Raw genomic sequence first — 22,793 nt, 5'->3', positions numbered from 1 at the left:
GTAATTTCCTATTGTTCTATTCTAAATTTAATTTAAAGGTTTTGAAAATCTGATAATAAATCATGTTTTTACTATTTTGTTAATTTAGTATGCAAATACATTTTCCAAAAATCTGTAATAGGTTAATCAAAATGATCACTACTGTGCATGGTTCTCCCTTTTTATGCTACCATGCAACGTTTTTATTCGATTACAGGTATGCCAACTGTCTGAATACAAAGTTGTACAGAGATGACAAATAACCAGTTATAAGGACACTCCTGAATTACAATTAAAGTGTGGTGTGCTTTCTGGCGCCTCGTGACTGCAGTAATATCACCCAAGTGGGTGCTACATTTTGGTAGTGGTGAAGAGTAGTTAGCTAGCTACTAGCCCAGTGGCTAGTACAGAACTCTGACGTCATCTGACTGAGTCCTACTGCGAAGCTACTGACGGCGTGGATGGCGAGACACGGTGATGAAAACGTGCTGCCTGTCTCCTCCTGGCTCTCCCCTTGACCACCTCCTCCCTATGGTGACCTCACTCAAGCCAACGTTCTCAACCTTCTGTCTCTTGACCGTCGATCTACTCATGATGATTAATGATGTTGTTTTTAAATTGCTTGTTTTTTGTGTGTTTTTTTTGTCGGGATGGAACCTGCAAGTTTTGTTGAACGGTGTGTACCATGTGTATCCTGTACATACGACAAATAAAACTGTAAAACTATCACAGCCAAACCCCAACAAACCCCATAGAAACACAAACACAGTACACTCACCATTGTGAGAGGACTCTGTCTTGCTATCAGCCACCTTCCTCAGCTCTGAGATAATGGCGTCTCCAGGAACACGAGGGCTCTCCACATACTTGGGCTTCCTGATTGGACCTGCAGTCAGAGCGCAGCGAGAGAGAGAGAGAGAGAGTTCTTGCTGGATGAACTTTTTCCAGATGGGGTTTGAGAGATGATGAGTGTCCTAGCGGGACGGGCTCAGGAGAAACAGCGAAAGAGAGAGAGAGAGAGAGAATAGCTCCCTGTGCTGATAGCAGCTCTGCTCTGTCTGACAGCCCTGAGAGAGAAAGATCCGCCTGCAGAGACAACCAGCAGTAACACACACAACGGCCAGTTCAGGGGAATGCATATGTGTGTGTATCTCAGTATGACTGTGAGTGAGTGAGTGAGTGAGTGAGTGAGTGAGTGAGTGAGTGAGTTAACAGACAGACAGACAGACAGACAGACAGACAGACAGACAGACAGACAGACAGACAGACAGACAGACAGAGAGAGAGAGAGAGAGAGAGAGCACATACCAGTAGGGTACTGCTATGCGCTTGTATGTGGTGTGCCTCTGAGGTAAGTTAAGGGTGCTGCTTTGGCGTGGTTTAAAAAATCAGGTGTTGTTTCTAGGACAGGAGCTAAGGATCTTCATGAGAGTTTCTGTTCTGTCCCCTTGGTGAGGATGACTGAGATTAGTGTGCATTTCCTCGCTGACTGACAGGAATAGAAGCAGCAAATCCCAGTGCTGAGCAGAACACTGTGTGCATCCCGAATGGAACCCTATTCCCTACATAGGGCACTACTTTTGAGCCCACAGGGCCCTGGTCAGTACACAGTACAGGGTGACATTTGGGATGCAACACTATTCCCTGGCTGTTGTTATGATCCCAAACGCTGACGCACTGGCACCGCCGGAAGCATCAATCTCTAGCAACTTTAGTGTGTGTGTGCGTGCATGCCTGTGTGTGTCCCTGCATGCCTGTGTGTGTCCCCACTCATACCTCTGCTCCGGGGGCACAGTGCAGGGCCATGCCACTCAAAAAGTGTTTGCCTGCTATTCTATTCTCCCTGAAACAACAGAGCTATCAAAGGACATCTTTGAACAACTATCCTTTCACACACAGACTGCCTCTCACAGCCATGAAAAGACAGCATGATGGGCCATGAGAGATGTTTACACATTGTAAGTACACAATGTATGCCTAAGAGCATCCATACATTCATCACAGCTAATATAGTACAGGCCTACACACCCAACATGTAATGCATAATTTAATGCAGTAACAATACCTAAGTATCACTACAACACGAAGACAGCAATCCTGGTTGGTAAATAAATAAAAACATCTGTGGGAGCAATCAATCTGACCAAAAAGCAGTGGGGGAAAAACATCAAATACCAGGAAGTAAATGGACATTTCAAATCCATAAGAACAGTATCCTTCCCTCTCCGTTTTCTCTCACATTGACCTACTGTAACCCAATCTAGTTCTCCTCTAGTGTTCTCTAATCAGATGACTGCATGTGTAACCCCAGCCATAACAAAAAGATTAGATGGGGAGAGAGTGATTGTCTTTTGTTATTACCGCATCATCCACCCCCCAACCCCACCCTCTCTGTGTGTGTGTGTTGTGTTGTGCATGTGTGTGCATGCTAGCTCTCCCTCCCTCTGACTCAGGTTGAACATTGGGCTGGCCAGCGCTGTGCTATGCTGCTGTGAAACCATCCCACATCCCCCAGGTGTGATCTTGTCCTCAGATACGGTTTCAGCCAGCAGCCAGCCATGTTAATGGCACAGGAACCAACCACCAGTCACCACCACGCAGATTTAGCTTGATTCATACTGCCACCTATGGATTTAGGACTTGAAATGCATAGAGCGTAGCCAGGGCTACTTACAGCCCGTAGTCCCCGCGGTTATACACTATATATACAAAAGTATGTAGACACCTGTTGCTGACTGGTGTATCAAATCGAGCACACAGTCATGCAATCTCCAAAGACAAACATTGGCAGTAGAACGGCCTTACTGAAGAGCTCAGTGACTTTCAACGTGGCACTGTCGTAGGATGCCACCTTTCCAACAAGTCAATTCATCAGATTTCTGCTCTGGTCAAAAGTAAGATATGTTATTGCGAAGTTGAAATGCCTCGGAGCAACAATGGCTCATCCGCGAAGTGGTAGGCCACACAAGCTCACAGAAAGGGACCGCCGAGTGCTGAAGCGTGTAAAAGTCGTGTCCTGGCCTCCCGAGTGGCGTAGCGGTCTACAGCACTGCATCGCAGTGCTAGAGGCGTCACTACAGACCCGGGTTTGATCCCAGGCTGTGTCACAGACGGCCGCGACTGGGAGACCCATGATGCGGCACACAATTGGCCCAGCATTGTCCGGGTTAAGGGAGGGTTTGGCCGGCAGGGATGTCCTTGTCCCATCACGCATTAGCGACTCCTTGTGCACGCTGACTTCGGTCGCCAGCTGTACGGTGTTTCCTCCGACACATTGGTGTGGCTGTGTTCCGGGTTAAGAGAGCACTGTGTCAAGAAGCAGTGTGGCTTGGCGGAGACGTGTTTCAGAGGACACACGGCTCTCAACCTTTGCCTCTCCCAAGTCCGTACGGGAGTTGCAGTGATGGGACAAGACTGTAACTAGCAATTGGATATCGGGAGAAAAAGGGGTAAAAAGTACCAAAAAATGTAAACAAATAAATAAATCAAATTTGTCTGTCCTCGGTTGCAACACTCACTACTGAGTTCCAAACTGCCTCTGGAAGCAACATTAGCACAAGAACGGTTCGTCTGGAGCTTCATGAAATGGGTTTCCATGGCCGAGCAGCCGCACACAAGCCTAAGATCACCATGTGCAATGCCAAGCTTCGGCTGGAGTGGTGTAAAGCTCGCGCCATTGGACTCTGGAGCAGTGGAAAGGCATTTTCTGGAGTGATGAATCACGCTTCACTATCTGGTAGTCCAACAGACAAATCTGGGTTTGGAGGATGCCAGGAGAACGCTACCTGCCCCAATGCATAGTGCCAACTGTAAAGTTTGGTGGAGGATAAATAATAGTCTGGGTCTGTTTTTCATGGTTTGTGCTAGGCCCCTTAGTTCCAGTGAAGGTAATCTTAACGCTACAGCATATAATGATATTCTAGACAATTCTGTACTTCCAACTTTGAGGCAACAGTTCGGGGAAGGCCTTTTCCTGTTTCAGCACGACAATGCCCCCATGCACAAAGCGAGGTCAATACAGAAATTGTTTGTCGAGATTGGTGTGTATGAACTTGACTGTTCTGCAGAGCCCTGACATCAACCCCATCGAACACCTTTGGGATGAATTGGAACGTCGACTGCAAGCCAGGCCTAATCGCACAACATCAGTGCTCCGACCTTACTAATGCTACTGTGGCTGAATGGAAGCAAGTCCCCGCAGCAATGTGCAAACATCTAGTAGAACGCCTTCCCAGGAGAGTGGAGGCTGTTATATCAGCAAAGGGAGGACAAAGTCAATATTAATGCCCAGGATTTTGGAATGAGATGTTCGACGAGCAGGTGTCCACATACTTTTGGTAATGTAGTGTGTCCGCGGGATGGGCAGGTTTAGAGTCATTAAGTATTGTGTGGATGAAGGGCGGGGGGGTTGTGGGCTGGTTGGAGAAAGAGAAAACAATACCTTTAAAAAATTCATAAGTATATCATTGTTGTTAAATTTATATCTGTAGGCTACATTGAGGTTTTTCTTTGATTATTTTAGGTTATCTGACATTAGTGTGTAAGCCTAATTAAGCTTTACGTGCCAAATAGTCTACACACCAATCGCCAAATGGTTTTGGAAACAGGCCGAAAAAGTTCATGTCGATCCACGGAGGCAAAAATGACAATCAGTGTTTATTCAATAAGAGAAATGGAGAGTTGAAAATAAAGAGAAGGGAGGGTCAGAAAAGTAGGCTAATGTTCGACAGTCACAAGATGGGGACATCAAACAGGCCTTTGGCACAGCAAGGGAACTGTAGCATACTGTTCAGATGGGTTAAATGGAAACAGAAATCTGGACACTGACTGTAGGTCTATAACCTCTTATATAGCCTTAATGTTAACTCCTGCAGAATTAAGCATTTCTTGCAGTAAAGTGATACACCAAATGTAGGCTACATTTTTACTCGGGAACAGGAGTAGAGAAATATGCTTTATTTCTTTATGCATCTTTAGAGAATTTGAATGTGCAGTTAGATACTGTCTGTACAGAGCTCTTTAATAGCCTCATAAACACTGATAGTAGCGTACCTCCTTACAACCGGTCAAACTGATGTAATTTGGAAATTTTGCACAGTAAATCCTTTGCACAGAAAATCTTTCCAGGTTTTTTCTGGTCCCTAAACGTCTTTGCTCCGTGAAAGAAACCGAGATGATAGAGAACTTTACCGGTGTCAACTAAATTGAACTATTCATTCTATCGATTTATGACATTATTCTGGTGAGCAAGGGTTAATCTTCTAGGGGCAACATATAGGCCTAATGACAGAAGAGAAGGTGTGTATTGACTACTAAAATATTGGAAATTATAAGCACAAACATATCTAAATCAGGCAAAAAGAATCCTGCACCCCCTGTCAAAAAATCATTCCGCCGTCTATGTCAATAGAATTGATAAAACTATAGAAGTAAATTAGGGCTATTATATTTATCATAGTGGAAAATCCTAATCTTTAGAGTGAAAAATTGCACATAAAAATGAGCAATGAGCACCCAAACAGGCACATGACCAATCCAGTGAGTGAGCATGGAAGCTGCCTGGAACTAATGTTATACAATGCCAGGAAGACAGATGTTTCTGAAAAGCATCATCTAGTCTGGATCTCTTTCAACTGAACCACATGTGAGCTGAAATCTGAATGCATCTAATCAGTCTGTGGCTGGCCTCCAACAGGACGGACCTGGCCAAGTCAGCTTCTTGAATGAGGAAGTAACAGTCTGCATAAGAGTCCATTCATCTGTGGACGGTCAGGCTCAACCTATTAGCCAGGAGTCACACAGAGCCAATTAGCTAGAGGGAAGAGACAAGACAGAGGCACGGCTGTTTTAAATAGTAGACTTAATGAGTCGAGGTCAACATCTCAGAATAATCACAAACCCACTAAATGCATTCACTTCATTCAAGCAGGCAGTGTGCCTTGGTGATTTGATTTTTTTTTAAAACACATTCTTGAAAGTTTACAATATTGTTCCACAGATTCGGTAACTTTTGAGAAGTGTAAATTGGTCCACAAAAACGTTGATTTCACCTAATTTTAACATTCTGACATAAAGAGCACATGTTCTTTATAAAAAACACGGTTCCCATATTATGAAGTGAAATAAACAAAATACTATAGTAAGATCCTATTAAAGTAACAGGGTTGACAATTCCATCTTAAATCAACCATGACTCCCCTTGCGACAGGGGGAATGGAAGCTTGTTGTGTGCAATTGGGAGTGGCAACAAAATAACTAGGGCTTTACAATGATGGTGAAAACTTGGGGAAATGATGGGGTTAAGTGGGTTAAACCCTTCCTAGAATTCACATAGGGCAAACGGAGGGACATGGCAAAATGCTGAATTTTCGCACATTAGCAAGTCTTTAATCATATAAAAAATACTAAAAATTATCCATGTGGTTTATATTGAAGGGCACTTAATTTAATATAACAGGCTTTTAAAACGAAATATTGGTGCACAATTGCTACTTAAAATATCAAAGGGACACTATAAGCACTCTTTTCGTAGAACGACCCTAATGTACTCAAGCAGTAACAGAAAAGTGACTACATGTTTGCACTAGGGTAAATTCAAGTTAAGATGCTAGATCATGTAGATAGTTAGGTTTAGTACTAGTACTCTCAGGTCAGAGCATAGAGAGAGGGCAGGAGGGTTTTCCTCTTCCCAAATCTCATCTCTTAGATATGACTCTTTCATGTTTACCCCAAAGCCTTTATCAACGGGTGCCTGCCCCCTGAAAGAGCCATTAGAGCGTGCTGCTATTCTACACTTAAGACCTGCCCAATGAGAAATAGCATTGTTTAATAAGCATGAAAAAGGCTGGAGAGTGAGTGAGTGAGTGAGTGAGTGAGTGAGTGAGTGAGGGCGCTGAGACGTTATGAAGGACAGATCAAGGAGGAGCAAAACAGACACTATGCCAGATCTCTCTACCTCTCCTAAGACTTTATGCACATCCAAAACGGCACACATTTTCCCTATATAGTGCACACGTTTTAATGTGCTTTGGTCAAATGTAGGGGTGTGAATGTTTAAACGTTAAAATGCGTAAACGAAACGGAATAATTAACGTTAAGGAAAACCCTCCTGCCCGCACGGCAAGTGGTACCGGAGCATCAAGTCTAGGACCAAAAGGCTCCTTAACAGCTTCCACCCCCAAGCCATAAGACAGCTGAACAATTAATCAAATGGTCACTTGACTATTGCATTGACCCCCCCCCCCCCCCCCCATTTGTTTTCTACACTGCTGCTACTCGCTGTTTATTATCTATGCATAGCCACTTCACCCCTACCTACAAGTACAAATTCACAAATTACATCATCTAACCTGTACCCCCGCACACTGACTCGGTACTGGTACCCGCTGTATATAGCCTCGTTATTGTCATGTTATTGTGTTACATTTTATAATTTATTATATTTTATTTTTTACTTGAGTTCATTTGGTAAATATTTTCTTAACTCTTCTTGAACTGCATTGTTGGTTAAGGGCTTGTAAGTAAGCATTTCACGATAAGGTCTACACTTGTTGTATTCGGCGCATGTGACAAATAAAGTTTGATTTGATTTGAAGAAAAAATCCCTAACCAAAAGTGTTTTTTCAGCACAAAATGTAAATCACAGTGCAGCTATCACAAATAAAAAACACTAACAGGTCCCAATAAGCTTGATAAATGGAAGAAAAAAAATGCAACAAATAGGCCTACCTAACACAACAACACTCCGGACGACATCGCCGTTAACAGTTGGAAAAGAAAGCGCTGATTACAGAAATTACTGCAGTTGACATGCAGCCATTGCCAATGGCCTACTTGAGTTGAGAGCTAATTTGCTAAATGAAGGGCTGCAAGCGACATTCGTGCTACTGAAACAGGCGCGTCTTTCTCAATATCACTGTTCACCATTTACTCCTGTTTCAATAGGGTGTTATTCCCTTTATAATGGGAGTTGAGACATATAGTTAACAGCATTAGAAAGCAACAATTATTTCCTTTTAACCAATAGATATCAGCATTTGGAGTGTGTTTTCCTTTGCCCTGTGTTTGATTTGTAAGCTTAAACTTGGTGGGCAGGATTTTGTTAAACATGAAACAAAGTAGGCTCCTAGACTAATGAATATGCTATTTGCCTTCATCAAAACAATAATTTTGTTGCATATTTCAGTCTGGAACCTGCCTAGGTTTAGGGGAGGTTGTAACCTATTCTAAATGGCACACTATAGCTGCACACTTCACAAAAAAAGGCTAAAATAGATGGGACGCATCTACTTTTCCAAAATTAGTGCCTGGAGCACATATTTCCCTAGATTAATCAACCAGTCCATTTAGAGTTTGTGCTAAAGCGGTATTGATTTGGCTAGGAATGTAGCTTTTCTACAGTTTGGTATGTGTATTCCATCAGTTAGATATGTTTTACGCAGCACGCGGGTGTGTAGAGGGAGTGGTTGGATCGAAATTGCGTGAGAGACATGTAATGGAGGGAAAAGAGAATATAGGGAAAATAACTTAGATGTATTTTTTTTGTGAGTCTCTAATGCACATAACAAATGGAAGGAACACTAGAGTCAATGTGAATGAACGGTTGTCTTCGGGACAATATTTCACATGCAGCCAAAAACGGATTCTGGTGGTCATAAAACGCAATAGGATTTCACGTGGCATTTTATGACATTTTCTTATCTTTTTAACGGAAAACCAAGAGAAAAAAAATGCATTTTAAACATGAAGAAAAAAAATGATGGTCACATCCCTATTCAAAAGTACTGCACTATAGGGAATAGGGTGCCACATTTAGACACATATTTATATTGACTCTCTCAGCCAATCCTAACAAATAAAAATGCATGCGCTCTCCGCAGACCCCTCGCAGAGAGGACAAATAAGTATTATCTCAGTGTGATTTCCTCCAAGGGCAATTGTAAGCTCATCACAGGAGGGGAAGAAAGCAGAACGAAATAGAACTGAACACAGGGAGAGAGGGAGGGAGCGAGGGAAGGAAAATGTCATAATAACAGTACCATGGAAAACAAACCAGGGATATGTCCCAAAGGGTATCCTTTTTCTTATATAGTGCACTACCTTTCACCAAAAGTAGTGTACTATGTAGGGCATAGGGTGCCATTTGGGATGCATACAGGAGCGAGGCAGTTTCTCTTAATTCAGCAGAGCTCTGATGGTTCAGTGGGTTTGAAAGGGACAAAAATGTGTGGCTGGACAAGCAGCATTCCTGCCATATACACAACACAATGCAATACATGATTCCACCTGTGTTGTTTTTGGATAAACAACACACTATCAAATAACAGCCTACTGTTTAGTAGGGTGTGACTTCCTAGTTGTCTGGAATCCAATGTGGAGAAGAGATATTAGACATACAGCTGGGAGACCAGTGCCCTGTTCGAATACTTCAGAAATGCATCCTTCCTTTCTGCCTTCCATGAAATAACCATAGACCTGAATGGGTTGGATTGGTGAAAGTAACGGTGATCACCTTATAGATATGTGCTTACCCCAAGGAAATGTAAAGGTTTCAAACTTTACCCAAAGGAAAGAGAGGACAGGGCAGGGGGGGGTCGCTATGTAGGGGCATGCAGAGGAGCCAAGCAGAGTGGTCTGGTCTCAACGGGAGAGAGGCAGCCAAGCATGATGTAACGAGCACTCTGCATACTGGCCCTCACTGTGGTGAAGCTCAGAGGGCCATGACCACTGAGCTGTGACACATTCGTGTGTGCGCGCCACACACACACACGTACTTGCAAGAGCTTCACACAAGTGCAAGCCCCCAAATAGCATACAAACAAGCTATAACGCTGCATAAACGTAGCTAGGAAAAGCATTAAAATATGAAATATTGTCCAGTTGATGTCAATCCCCCATGAGGGATGGGGGGATTTATCTAAGCTTTCAAAATGTGTTTAATGAGTTTTCCACATTCTTGACTCCGGACTATGACATTTCAACTCTTCATGAGACACAACATGGCTCTGTGTGGCAACAACAAAAGGAGACCTCTGACAATATCCTTCTTTCTGTTTCTACAACAATTCTACAACTCAGCAGTGAAACAATGTATTCAGACTGAGATAAAAGACCGTTGGAAATTATGTTTCGCAACAACAGACTCAGTTACAAGTGTGTTACATTGATCATTGGTCAGTTCCTCTCTCATACAAAACAAATGGGGAGAGCGAGACACAGATCCCATAGCCTTATCTTTGCCCTTCTATTCTAATAAACCCATCAGGTATCATAGAAGATGATTCCTTCAACATAATGTTTGACATGATTCATGATGCACGAGTAGACATAAACTCAGCAAAAATAGAAAAGTCCTCTCACTGTCAACTGTGTTTATTTTCAGCAAACTTAACGTGTAAATATTTGTATGAACATAATGTTCTTGCTGTGAGATGTTACCCCACTCTTCCACCAAGGCACCTGCAAGTTCCCGGACATTTATGGGGGGAATGGCCCTAGCCCTCACCCTCCGATCCTACAGGTCCCAGACATGCTCAATGGGATTGAGATCCGGGCTCTTCGATGGCCATGGCAGAACACTGACATTCCTGTCTTGCAGGAAATCACGCACAAAATGAGCAGTATGGCTGGTGGCATTCATGCTGGAGGGTCATGTCAGGATGAGCCTGCAGGAAGGGTACCACATGAGGGAGGAGGATGTCTTCCCTGTAACACACAACATTGAGATTGCCTGCAATGACAAGCTCAGTCCGATGATGCTGCGACACACCACCCCAGACCATGATGGACCCTCCACCTCCAAATCGATCCAGCTCCAGAGTACAGGCCTCGGTGTAACGGTCATTCCCTCAACAATAAACGCGAATCCGACCATCGCCCCTGGTGAGACAAAACCGCGACTCGTCAGTGAAGAGCACTTTTTGCCAGTCCTGTTTGGTCCAGCAACGGTGGGTTTGTGCTCATAGGCGACGTTGTTGCTGGTGGTGTCTGCCTTACAACAGGCCTACAAGCCCTCAGTCCAGCCTCTCTCAGCCTATTGTGGACAGTCTGAGCACTGATGGAGGGATTGTGCGTTCCTGGTGTAACTCGGGCAGTTGTTGTTGCCATCCTGTACCTGTCCCGCAGGTGTGATGTTCGGATGTACTGATCCTGTGCAGGTGTTGTTACACATGGTCTGCCACTGCGAGGACGATCAGCTGTCCATCCTGTCTCCCTGTTGCGCTGTCTTAGGCATCTCACAATACGGACATTGCAATTTATTGCCCTGACCACATCCGCAGTCCTCTTGCCTCCTTGCAGCATGCGTTCACGCAGATGAGCAGGGACCCTGGGTATCTTTCTTTTGGTGTTTTTCAGTCAGTAGAAAGGTCTCTTTAGTGTCCTAAGTTTTCATAACGGTGATCTTAATTGCCTACCGTCTGTAAGCTGTTAGTATCTTAACAACCATTCCACGGGTGCATGTTCATTAATTGTTTATGGTTCATTGAACAAACATGGGAAACAGTGTTTAAACTCTTTACAATGAAGATCTGTGAAGTTATTTTGATTTTTACAAATGATCTTTTAAAGACACGGTCCTGAAATTGGGACGTTTCTTTTTTTGCTGAGTTTACATACTATTTTAGTCATAACCATTATCATTCAGGACAATGCAATGAATTTAGTATACTAACCCGTATGGGGGTATTGCAAATGTGTAAAATGCTTTCTAAGTTTAATAGTCATGTCTATTCTAACCCTCTCTGTTCTAGATAATGAGTTAAATGAAACCCTTCACCAGGCACCATAGTATTGTTTTTCAGTAAATGTATAAACATTTCATCCATATGAGTCCTGGTCAAAAGTAGTGCAATATAAAGAGAACAGGGTGCCATTTGGGACGTATCCACAGCCTTTCTACCACAGCCCACAGAAACACATCAATATCCCCTGAGGCAGCCATGTAACTGCTGGGCTAATACTGTAGAGGTGACTTCAGGAGACGTGCAAATTCATCCCCTCGACAGAGACAAAAAAATGTATTGTAAGACCCAATGGACAGTTAAAGTAATAACAAATCTTACCAGAAAGAACAATTTATAATTTCAAATGTTCCGTCTTGGACGAGAGCCTAAAATCTATTTGGCATAGCAGAGGAAAATGAATATTGAGAAAAAACATTTAGCAGAGGCTTGAGCATGGAAATGAATGTCGCCCTCTGATGAAAAGGTAATTATCAATATCAGTCGCATTATGAAAGCCTTGTGACAGATACAGACGGGTATATCAGTTTGAGCATTAACCTAACTTAAGCACTAAATTAACTGTATATATTACATCTTATTAACGTATTTGGTTTAACTATGAAATGTACTGGAAAACACATAGCCATGCTAAACCATTACTTTAGTACTTAATCAATCACCACCTGTCAACAGTGCTCTATGAATTATTTGTTGACACAAATCCAATCTTCTCTGTGTTGCCTACTGTACCAATATCCTGTTGAGTGACTCCCCACCTCCTTCATGTAACGCCAATATTTACTAGTCATAAAATCCCTTTGGTCTCTTCAAATCAATAGTCCCTCAAGCAGTGCTATTCTATAACCCACCCAAACTATTTATTTCCTATTTAGATAACCCATTCCAATTGCTTTCCTTGACATAATAAGAAAGGTTAGTGGTCCAAACGCAACCCAGATGCATTAAATCAATATCGTGTGCATGTACCTTTTGAAAGGAAAAAATACATTGTGTTGTGCCAGGGGAATAGCAACCAACCGTGTCCCTGTGCTTGTTCGCTCTCTGTCTGTCCATCTCTCTTTCTCCAATAGTAGTACCAAAACATTCAAAGGCCATTTTCTCAAAAGTGACTTTATAGGTTTATCAACTTCCAAAGCAAAATTACTTTCCCATTGTTCCTCAACTGTAGTGTATGATATATAACATTTTGTAGTCTCTACTTATATCCAATGTAAAAAACACAATTTCAAATTTTGCTACATAAGACCGATTTGAGATGGTCGGTCACATACAGTGCCTTGCGAAAGTATTCGGCCCCCTTGAACTTTGCGACCTTTTGCCACATTTCAGGCTTCAAACATAAAGATATAAAACTGTGTTTTTTTGTGAAGAATCAACAACAAGTGGGACACAATCATGAAGTGGAACGACATTTATTGGATATTTCAAACTTTTTTAACAAATCAAAAACTGAAAAATTGGGCGTGCAAAATTATTCAGCCCCTTTACTTTCAGTGCAGCAAACTCTCTCCAGAAGTTCAGTGAGGATCTCTGAATGATCCAATGTTGACCTAAATGACTAATGATGATAAATACAATCCACCTGTGTGTAATCAAGTCTCCGTATAAATGCACCTGCACTGTGATAGTCTCAGAGGTCCGTCAAAAGCGCAGAGAGCATCATGAAGAACAAGGAACACACCAGGCAGGTCCGAGATACTGTTGTGAAGAAGTTTAAAGCCGGATTTGGATACAAAAAGATTTCCCAAGCTTTAAACATCCCAAGGAGCACTGTGCAAGCGATAATATTGAAATGGAAGGAGTATCAGACCACTGCAAATCTACCAAGACCTGGCCATCCCTCTAAACTTTCAGCTCATTCAAGGAGAAGACTGATCAGAGATGCAGCCAAGAGGCCCATGATCACTCTGGATGAACTGCAGAGATCTACAGCTGAGGTGGGAGACTCTGTCCATAGGACAACAATCAGTCGTATATTGCACAAATCTGGCCTTTATGGAAGAGTGGCAAGAAGAAAGCCATTTCTTAAAGATATCCATAAAAAGTGTAGTTTAAAGTTTGCCACAAGCCACCTGGGAGACACACCAAACATGTGGAAGACGGTGCTCTGGTCAGATGAAACCAAAATTGAACTTTTTGGCAACAATGCAAAACGTTAAGCAACACAGCTCATCACCCTGAACACACCATCCCCACTGTCAAACATGGTGGTGGCAGCATCATGGTTTGGGCCTGCTTTTCTTCAGCAGGGACAGGGAAGATGGTTAAAATTGATGGGAAGATGGATGGAGCCAAATACAGGACCATTCTGGAAGAAAACCTGATGGAGTCTGCAAAAGACCTGAGACTGGGATGGAGATTTGTCATCCAACAAGACAATGATCCAAAACATAAAGCAAAATCTACAATGGAATGGTTCAAAAATAAACATATCCAGGTGTTAGAATGGCCAAGTCAAAGTCCAGACCTGAATCCAATCGAGAATCTGTGGAAAGAACTGAAAACTGCTGTTCACAAATGCTCTCCATCCAACCTCACTGAGCTCGAGCTGTTTTGCAAGGAGGAATGGGAAAAAATTTCAGTCTCTCGATGTGCAAAACTGATAGAGACATACCCCAAGCGACTTACAGCTGTAATTGCAACAAAAGGTGGCGCTACAAAGTATTAACTTAAGGGGGCTGAATAATTTTGCACGCCCAATTTTTCAGTTTTGGATTTGTTAAAAAAGTTTGAAATATCCAATAAATGTCGTTCCACTTCATGATTGTGTCCCACTTGTTGTTGATTCTTCACAAAAAAATACAGTTTTATATCTTTATGTTTGAAGCCTGAAATGTGGCAAAAGGTCGCAAAGTTCAAGGGGGCCGAATACTTTCGCAAGGCACTGTATAAGGTCCCACAGTTGACAGTACATGTCAGAGCAAAAACCAAGCCATGAGGACGAATAAATTGTCCGTAGAGCTCCGAGACAGGATTGTGCCGAGGCACAGATCTGGGGAAGGGTACCACATTTTTTTTGCAGCATTGAAGGTCCCCAAGAACACAATGGCCTCCATCATTATTAAATGGAAGAAGTTTGGAACCACCAAGACTCTTCCTAGAGCTGGCCGCCTGGCCAAACTGAGCAATCGGGGGAGAAGGGCCTTGGTCAGGGAGGTGACCAAGAACCCGATGGTGACTCTGACAGAGCTTCAGAGTTCATCTGTGAAAATGGGAGTACCTTCCAGAAGGACAACCATCTCTGCACCACTCCACCAATCGGGACTTTATTGGAGGGTAACCAAAAGTAAGACACTCCTCAGTAAAAGTCACATGACAGCTCGCTTGGAGTTTGTCAAAAGGCACCTGAAGGACTCTCAGAACATGAGAAACAAGAATGCCAAGTGTCACGTGTCATGCTGTGGGGATGTTATTCAGAGGCAGGGACTGGGAGACTAGTCAGGATCGAGGGAAAGATGAACGGAGCAAAGTACAGAGCAATCCTTGATGCTCATAGTGAACCACAAAGTCCGGCATTTAGAGTGAATGCTGATACAAACTTGAATAATGTCGTTGTTTATCTCCAACGACCAACACAAAATCTTCTCTAGGATGGTGCGGTGACCAAAGATTATCATAGGGAATTAAAGGCTTAACTGATGGGGAATCTATTTCGACGACAGCTGAGAAGTGATATGATAACAGCGATTTTTCTTCCCTTCACAACAAAACGAAAGATTAACAATTAGAGGTAACCTAACATTAGCTAGCCTAGATGGGTAAGTTAGCTAGCTATCTAACGTTCCAGACCTGTATTGAACTCTGAAAGGCATCAGCTAAATCATATAGCTATCTTTTGGTATACCCACTGTCAATAAATTTCCTCTATGTCATATTAGTCACTGCTAGACTGGTAGCTACCTTCAGCAGAGTAATCATGTTTGTTTGTTCTATCTTTGAATGACATTGGCTAGCGTAAGATGGCTAATGTTAGCAAATAAAGAGTATCTCAATTTGGTAGCCATCTATTCCACCCTTTTCTGGAAAACACTCTAACTAAAAATAAAATTGTCAATATAGCTAAGTCATTTTATTTGTGTGTTAGTAGCAATGATAAATGTGTATAAATCATCTATGGTCTCAGCAGTCTCAGCTGGCTTGGAATCTTGCTGCCAATTTTGTGACGCTAGTTAGCTAACAGCAAGCTGACAATATTGAAATGTCCATGTTAGGTATGCTTAGCTAGCCAGTCCAATAAAGACCAGTACAATTAGTGGGGTGGTTAAATTGTGTATTGTTGTGTATTTTGTTGTAGGTGGTGCAGAATCTGATTCCACTAACATGCACTTCCAACCCCTAGCACAAGGTGAAGGTAAGTTGGCCAAAAAATGTATATATATTATAACAAAGGACTTATATATATTCTAACACAGGACTTGAGGAGTCTTTAGGGGTCGGAGTGTTTAAGGGAATTTACATTTGGTAGTAAGGTTTAGTCCAAGGACGTTTCCAAACATAGTATATCATGGCAGCAGGGTCTTCTCAGATCCATCAATGGCAGTGGCCAGTTACTTACACGCGTGGCTGGGCAAAGGTGGAAGACTCAGATCTGATGATATCAAACTGAGACTACAGTGCCAAGAGTCCTGCGCCGCCATGCTCTCTTTCACAGATCAGATGCACCTCTGCCTGACTGATCGAGAAAAACAATCCTTTGATTATTAGAGAACTGGGGCCATCAAAGTGTTACATTTTAAATGATTTCCATGTGAAATGGTCCTATGAGGGACCTGTCTGCCCAAGCATTATTCCATATACAGTGCTTTCAGAAATTATTCATACCCTTTGACTTATTCCACATTTTGTTGTGTTACAGCCTAAATTCAAAATGAATTAAATATATTTTTTTCTCACCCATCTACCCCTTATTATTTTCCTATTATTATTTTCTAAATTCTTCCAGCTCTGTCAAATTAGTTGTTGATCATTGCTTGACAACCTACAGGCAGATTTAAGTCAAAACTAATTTGGCCACTCAGGAACATTCACTGTCTTCTTGGTAAGCAGTGTTTCAAGTTATTGTACAACTGAAAGGTGAATTCATCTCCCAGTGTTTGATGTAAAGCAGAGTGAACCACTAGGATTTTGCCTGCGCTTAGCTACATTCTGTTTTTTTTTTATCCTGAAAAACTCCCTAGTCCTTAACGATTACAAGCATACCCATAACATGATGCAGCCACCACCATGCTTGAATATAGGAGAGAGGTCTCAGTAATGTGTTGTATTCGATTTGCCCCAAACATAACACTTTGTATTCAGGAGAAAAAGATAATTGCTTTGCCACATTTTTTGCAATATTACTTTTGTGCCTTGTTGCAAACAGGATGCATGTTTTCGAATATTTTTTAGGTTAGTATTGTGGAGTAACTACAAAGTTGTTGATCCATCCTCAGTTTTCTCCTATCACAGACATTATTTTTTATTTAACCTTTATTTAACTAGGCAAGTCAGTTAAGAACAAATTCTTATTTACAATGATGGCCTACCAAAAGGCAAAAGGCCTCCTGCGAGGACAGGGGCTGGGATTAAAAATAAAATAAAAATAGGACAAAAACACACATCACGACAAGAGACTCCAAAACACTACATAAAGAGAGACCTAAGACAACACAACAACACATGACAACACAGCATGGTAGCAACACAACATGACAACAACATGGTGGCAGCACAAAACATGGTACAAACATTATTGGGCACAGACAACAGCACAAAGGGCAAGAAGATAGAGACAACAATACATCACGTGAAGCAGCCACAACAGTCAGTAAGAGTGTCCATGATTGAGTCTTTGAATGAAGAGATGGTGATAAAACTGTCAAATTTGAGTGTTTTTGCAGCTCGTTCCAGTTGCTAGCTGCATCGGACTGAAAAGAGGGGTGATTAAACTCTGTAACTGTTTTAAAGTCATCGTTGGCCTCCTGGTTAAACCCTTGAGCAGTTTCTTTCCTCTCCGGCAACTGAGTTAGGAAGGACGCCTGTATCTTTGTAGTGACTGGGTGTATTTATAAACCATCCAAAGTGTAATTAATAACTTCACCATGCTCACAGGTATACTCAATGTCTTTTAATTTGTACCCATCTACCAACAGGTGACCTTCTTTGCAAGGCATTGGATAAGCTCCCTGGTTTTTGTGGTTGAATCTGATTTTAACAGAAGATTGTATGTAGGGGGTATAGAGATAAGGGAGTCATTCAAAAATCATGTTAAACACTATTATTGCACACAGAGAGTTCATGCAACTTATGTGACTTGTTAAGCAAATGTTTACTCCTGAATTTAATTTAGGCTTGCCATAAGATAGGGGTTGAATATTTATTGACTAAAGACATTTCAGCTTTACATTTGTATTAATTTGTAAAAATGTCAAAAACAAATTCACTTTGACATTATGGGGTATTGTGTGTGGGCCAGTGACAAACATATACATTTAATCCATTTTAAATTCAGACTGTCACACAACAAAATGTAGAAAAATCCAAGGGTTGTGAATACTTTCAGAAGGCACTGTACATGCAGATTAAAACGATAAGCAGCCCAGAATGGTAATACATACGATATGATCTGCTGTTTTATGTTTCCAAAAAGCGTGTCAAGATGGCTAAGTATACGCCTAATTGTTGTCCACGTGCCTCACAATGTCCATTCACCTATCCTCTCTGTTGGGGTGAGCAGAGCGTAAACTCTACTCTCCCCACTCTATCGCCTTAGTTGAAATTCAATGTCACTAGTAAAGCCTGTAATTGGGACGGAAGCAGAGCTGTTATTGGCAAATCTGGTAGGCAGGACGTCTGATGTGCGTATAGATGTGTGTACGGCTGAGAGGAGGTGGGGTGTTTGAATGTTGCTCATCTACTCCCAGCACCCAGAAAGTCATCAGGGAGACAGGGAGGGCCGGTTCAGACAGAGCCTGGCTGGACGGTTACGACCTTGAAGACTCGAGGCAGGAGGGAATCACTGATGAAAAACACAGTGACCCGACATGACCAGAGGAGGTCACTGTGGAGTTGCCCAGGATTCCATCATGTCCCACTGGCAGTCAGAGCAGAGGCAGTCAGTCACACTTTCCTGAGGCTGAAGGCTGAGCCCCTAACTTCGAATGGGCCAGCCTCCACCAGACCTGTAAACTTCAGACTGTACACTGGAGGTCCTGTGCAACACATGTCTGCACTGCGTTCATTGTCAGCTCTCTACTTAGCTGATCAAAGCAGCAGCAGTGAGCAGCACCACCAGGCCCATGTGGCTCGGGAATTCGTCACGCTCTTAATTGGCCCGCAGTATTTTCTGGGTTGTTTCTGTGAAGTCTTCATGAAAGGACGCCCGTTAAAATCAAGCCTTTCACCACAATGCTATAGATTATCCAATCTGTCAGGAAATGAAGCAAGCCACAAAGGCGTCGTGATCAGAGCAACCACTTCCCAAAAAGGTCATAGTGGATGGATGAGGAGTATGGGGGTAGGATGAGCAGCAGGGTATAGAGATGGGTGGGTTGAGTAGTGTGGGGGTGACAGGACTCCCCCTGAGCCTTCCTCCCTGAGTTGCAGGGAGCTCTGTCACGGTAATTCTAGGCATGTTTCTGAGCTGCCCTGATGAATCAGCACAATCTGGTTTCACTTACAAACATCTCTCTCTCTCTCTGTCGACCTCTCTGACACGGCGTCTGTAGAGGATAAGTCACTGGGTCATGACATTTCCCTTTGTTAAACACTGCTAAACTACAGCAGAGTAAACACACCCGCTCTCCCACGGTAAGCTTTCGCTATAGGTTTGCCCTGAAGGTATTTGACCAAAATAACATATTCAAGATGGCAACCTGTTATTAGTGAGAGCTGGGATATTTCCTACAGTACTACTACGGTATGTGTTTATTAACTGTAGGTGAGAACTCTCCCCCTCCAGTCTGTCACTTATCTGTGAGCGAGACAGTGGACTGCCCACCCTCAACCATCCCCCTTTCCTTTATTTTCTGAACCATCTTAATTAATTCTCTCCTATTCTGCATTTTGTACTTCTTTACCTTCAGAGTGTCTAAATAGACACTCTCTCTGGGTTCTGTTCCCCTTCACAAACCCTGTCCTCCCCTCTCTCTCTCACTCTTCCCCTCTTTCCTGTCAATGTGCTTTTCATCAGAGCTGCCTTTGATGGGCTTAAAACAACCACGGCAAATACCAATACCGCCTGGAGGATGAAGAATAAAAGGTGTTTTTTAAGTTGAGTGGTAGGTGAGTCAGAGGGGACTGTACACTGCTTAGACAAACGTATAACACATTCAGATGTGGATTTCACATTGCTCGACTTGACACCGGTTTTCCTTGGCTTTAACAAATACAGCTACCGATTCTCTTTTTAGCACAATAAACTACTGAGTAAGCATATTTTGCAGTTTCGAAGGCCTCTTTTTGAAAACGAAGTTGATTTGCATAACATATGCAGTTTGCTTTATAAACTCACAAATCCAACGTTAGAATCGGAGAGCGCTGTGTGGAGAGAATTGTGGAAAAAGAGGATAGCAAATGAGGTTTGAGATGAAAAAAAAATCTGTGGCAACCACAATCTCTCAAATGAAAACAGTCTGGATCAGAGAGTACTATTCCCAAGCTCTGTAGCTGAAATTAGAACAGGATACTCCCCATTAGAAACCTCATTCCAAACAGGCAAAAATTTAACAAAATATGGTTCCAATTTCCAATACAGTTGAAGTGAGTAAAATGTACCTCGTCCGTAGAGATTTCCACATTTCAATCTCCAAAATAAAGTTATGTTACTGATGCGAGAAGCATTTGTTGAGGTATAGAAAATATAGCCTTGCTCTGAAATTAGACCAGTGGCCTAGTTGGATCTAGAGGCCAAAGGCCTACTTACCAGCACATCTTATACTAAATGCTGGATCAAAGCATAGAGCACTTAAAACAAAGAGTAGCACAGGAGGTTGGTGGCACCTTAATTGGGGAGGACAGGCTTGTGGTAATGGCTGGAATGGACTAAGTAGCAAATACATCAAACACATGGCTTCCACGTGTTTGATGCCATTCCATTTGCTCTGTTCCACCCATTATTATGAGCCGTCCTCACCTCAGCAGCCTCCACTGAAGAGTAGATACCACACAGATGATTCCCAGATGTGTGCAGGGGACCAGAGTGACCGCTTAAAGGATTTCTATCCTCTTTGCTAAGTCTTCACAATACAAAGACTCAGGTTGAAACAGGTCCAGATACAATGGCCCAGGCTGCTTTTAAGATGGCTGCACACACCCACAGCTGTTGACAGCCATGTTCGCAACATGGGAGAGAGAGGGGAGCAGATAAAGAGGAGCAACAATTAGACACTGTGTATACATACTGTACACATGCCCCGCATTAAGAACCAATAGATGGCCAACAAACTACGTCGCTGTAAAGACCACCATCTTGACAGAAGCTGATCAAATAAAGTGGGAGGGATGGAGGGATGAAGAGGAGGGATACAGTGATACAAACAAACAAACAAACCCTTTACTCTCCTCTACCCTAACTCAAACACAATGAAATCACATGGAGATTGAATACAGTACAAAAGCTGAATGAATTGACCAATACTGCTTTCACATAGGATTTACGGTATTTTGACCCCCCCAAAAATGAGCAATGTTTATACGACCTCCTTTCAAACAGGCCCATTTTTACCATATTCTTGCCTGCATACTCCTTTTATACCTCCCATGCGCATGCCGACGTGTAAACGTGTGGAACCGCTGCCCATACTTTTTTTTATCCACGTTTTACCTACCTCACTCCACTAGAAGATAATAGCAATACTATTTTCAAAAGAATGTGACTCTCATGCTCAACATTTCACAACCTCAGTGGGCTTTTGGAATTGTCTATACCCTTGATTTAGGCTACATTATTGCACACTAAATATGTCTGATCAGCGATAGAGCAAACACATAGATGAGCTATAGGCCTACCACCTCTACTTATTTGCCCAGCCAGGAAACAATTAACAAAATAGCCTATACAGAGGGAGATTCAGTGAAACAAAATAAGATTGATTGATTATCAGACAAGTCAGTGAAGTCACAGGCTTTTGGTCAGGGCTAGGCCTATTGGCTACTAAGCGACTGAAGAGCAAAATAATCCGCTTGTTAAACTACATAACATGCTGGCAAAATGTTCTAAAAGGCCTAAATGAGCCAACTAGTTAAGATGATCATGAGCAGCACCCACCTCAAATTAACTAACATTTTCCAAGCCTAATTATAGCCTAACCAACATCCAAATGATGATTCAGTGGAAGAAGAAAAATCTGGCATCAGGCCTATTGATTTATGAAGACAAGTCCCTACGCTTGTCTCAAAGCAGCGCGGTGGCGCTGTACCAAAGACAACAGTGCTGAAATGATCATCTCGTTGACCACACACGGGTAGGCTATTGGTTCATATTTATTACAAGGATTGAATGACTTTCAGTAATCAACAATTTGATACATGCCTTCAATTGCATTAGACTACTTTATTCTAATATTTTTGTCATTAGGTGATATTTAGGCTATTCCAACAGTAGTTATTTATGGATCCATCCAGTTCATCCAGTTGTGGTTAAGAAAACAGTGCATGCTTTGAGATGGGCTATGTGAAGAGATGGGTGAAGTGACCTGTCTTGCAAAGTTTAGAAATGCCAGGAGGATGGTAACAGGGCGCTGCCAGGCAACCATCAAGAGTTTAAGAGCCTAGTGCGTGCCAATGCCGCCTCAGCATTGCGGCTACCTTGCATACTAAGCCATAGGAAGAACTTTACCGAAATTATTACTAGGTCGTTTGGCGAAAATACAAGTTTTGGCTTTGATACCGGCAATACCTTTCGGTTTATAAAGAAAAGGCGGAATAAAGTTGGCGGTATGGTAAAGTTGGAGGAAAAACGTCTTAGTATGAAAGGAATACAAGTGCATGGACAATAATTTTCCCCCTGTCTATGTAAGAAGGTATTTTTCAAGTATAACAACAGCAAAGCAAGACAAAAAACAAGCTGGAAGCTACAGAAATTCTGGTTGA

General features: G+C 42.4%; 1 protein-coding gene across 2 annotated transcripts in view; it reads right to left on the bottom strand.

The window, feature by feature from the left end:
• The window catches only part of LOC139397351 (protein TANC1-like), a 224,846-nt gene that overhangs the window by 151,140 nt on the left and 50,913 nt on the right, over positions 1-22,793 (bottom strand). For both annotated transcript variants that reach the window (XM_071144111.1, XM_071144118.1), the window contains exon 3: positions 758-865. In XM_071144111.1, the coding sequence (XP_071000212.1) occupies positions 758-865 (108 nt within the window). The remainder of the gene's footprint in view (positions 1-757; positions 866-22,793) is intronic.

The sequence above is a fragment of the Oncorhynchus clarkii genome, chromosome 3 (assembly GCF_045791955.1).
Source record: "Oncorhynchus clarkii lewisi isolate Uvic-CL-2024 chromosome 3, UVic_Ocla_1.0, whole genome shotgun sequence".
NCBI classification, from domain to species: Eukaryota; Metazoa; Chordata; class Actinopteri; order Salmoniformes; family Salmonidae; genus Oncorhynchus; species Oncorhynchus clarkii.
This window is presented reverse-complemented; position numbering and strand designations above follow the sequence as displayed.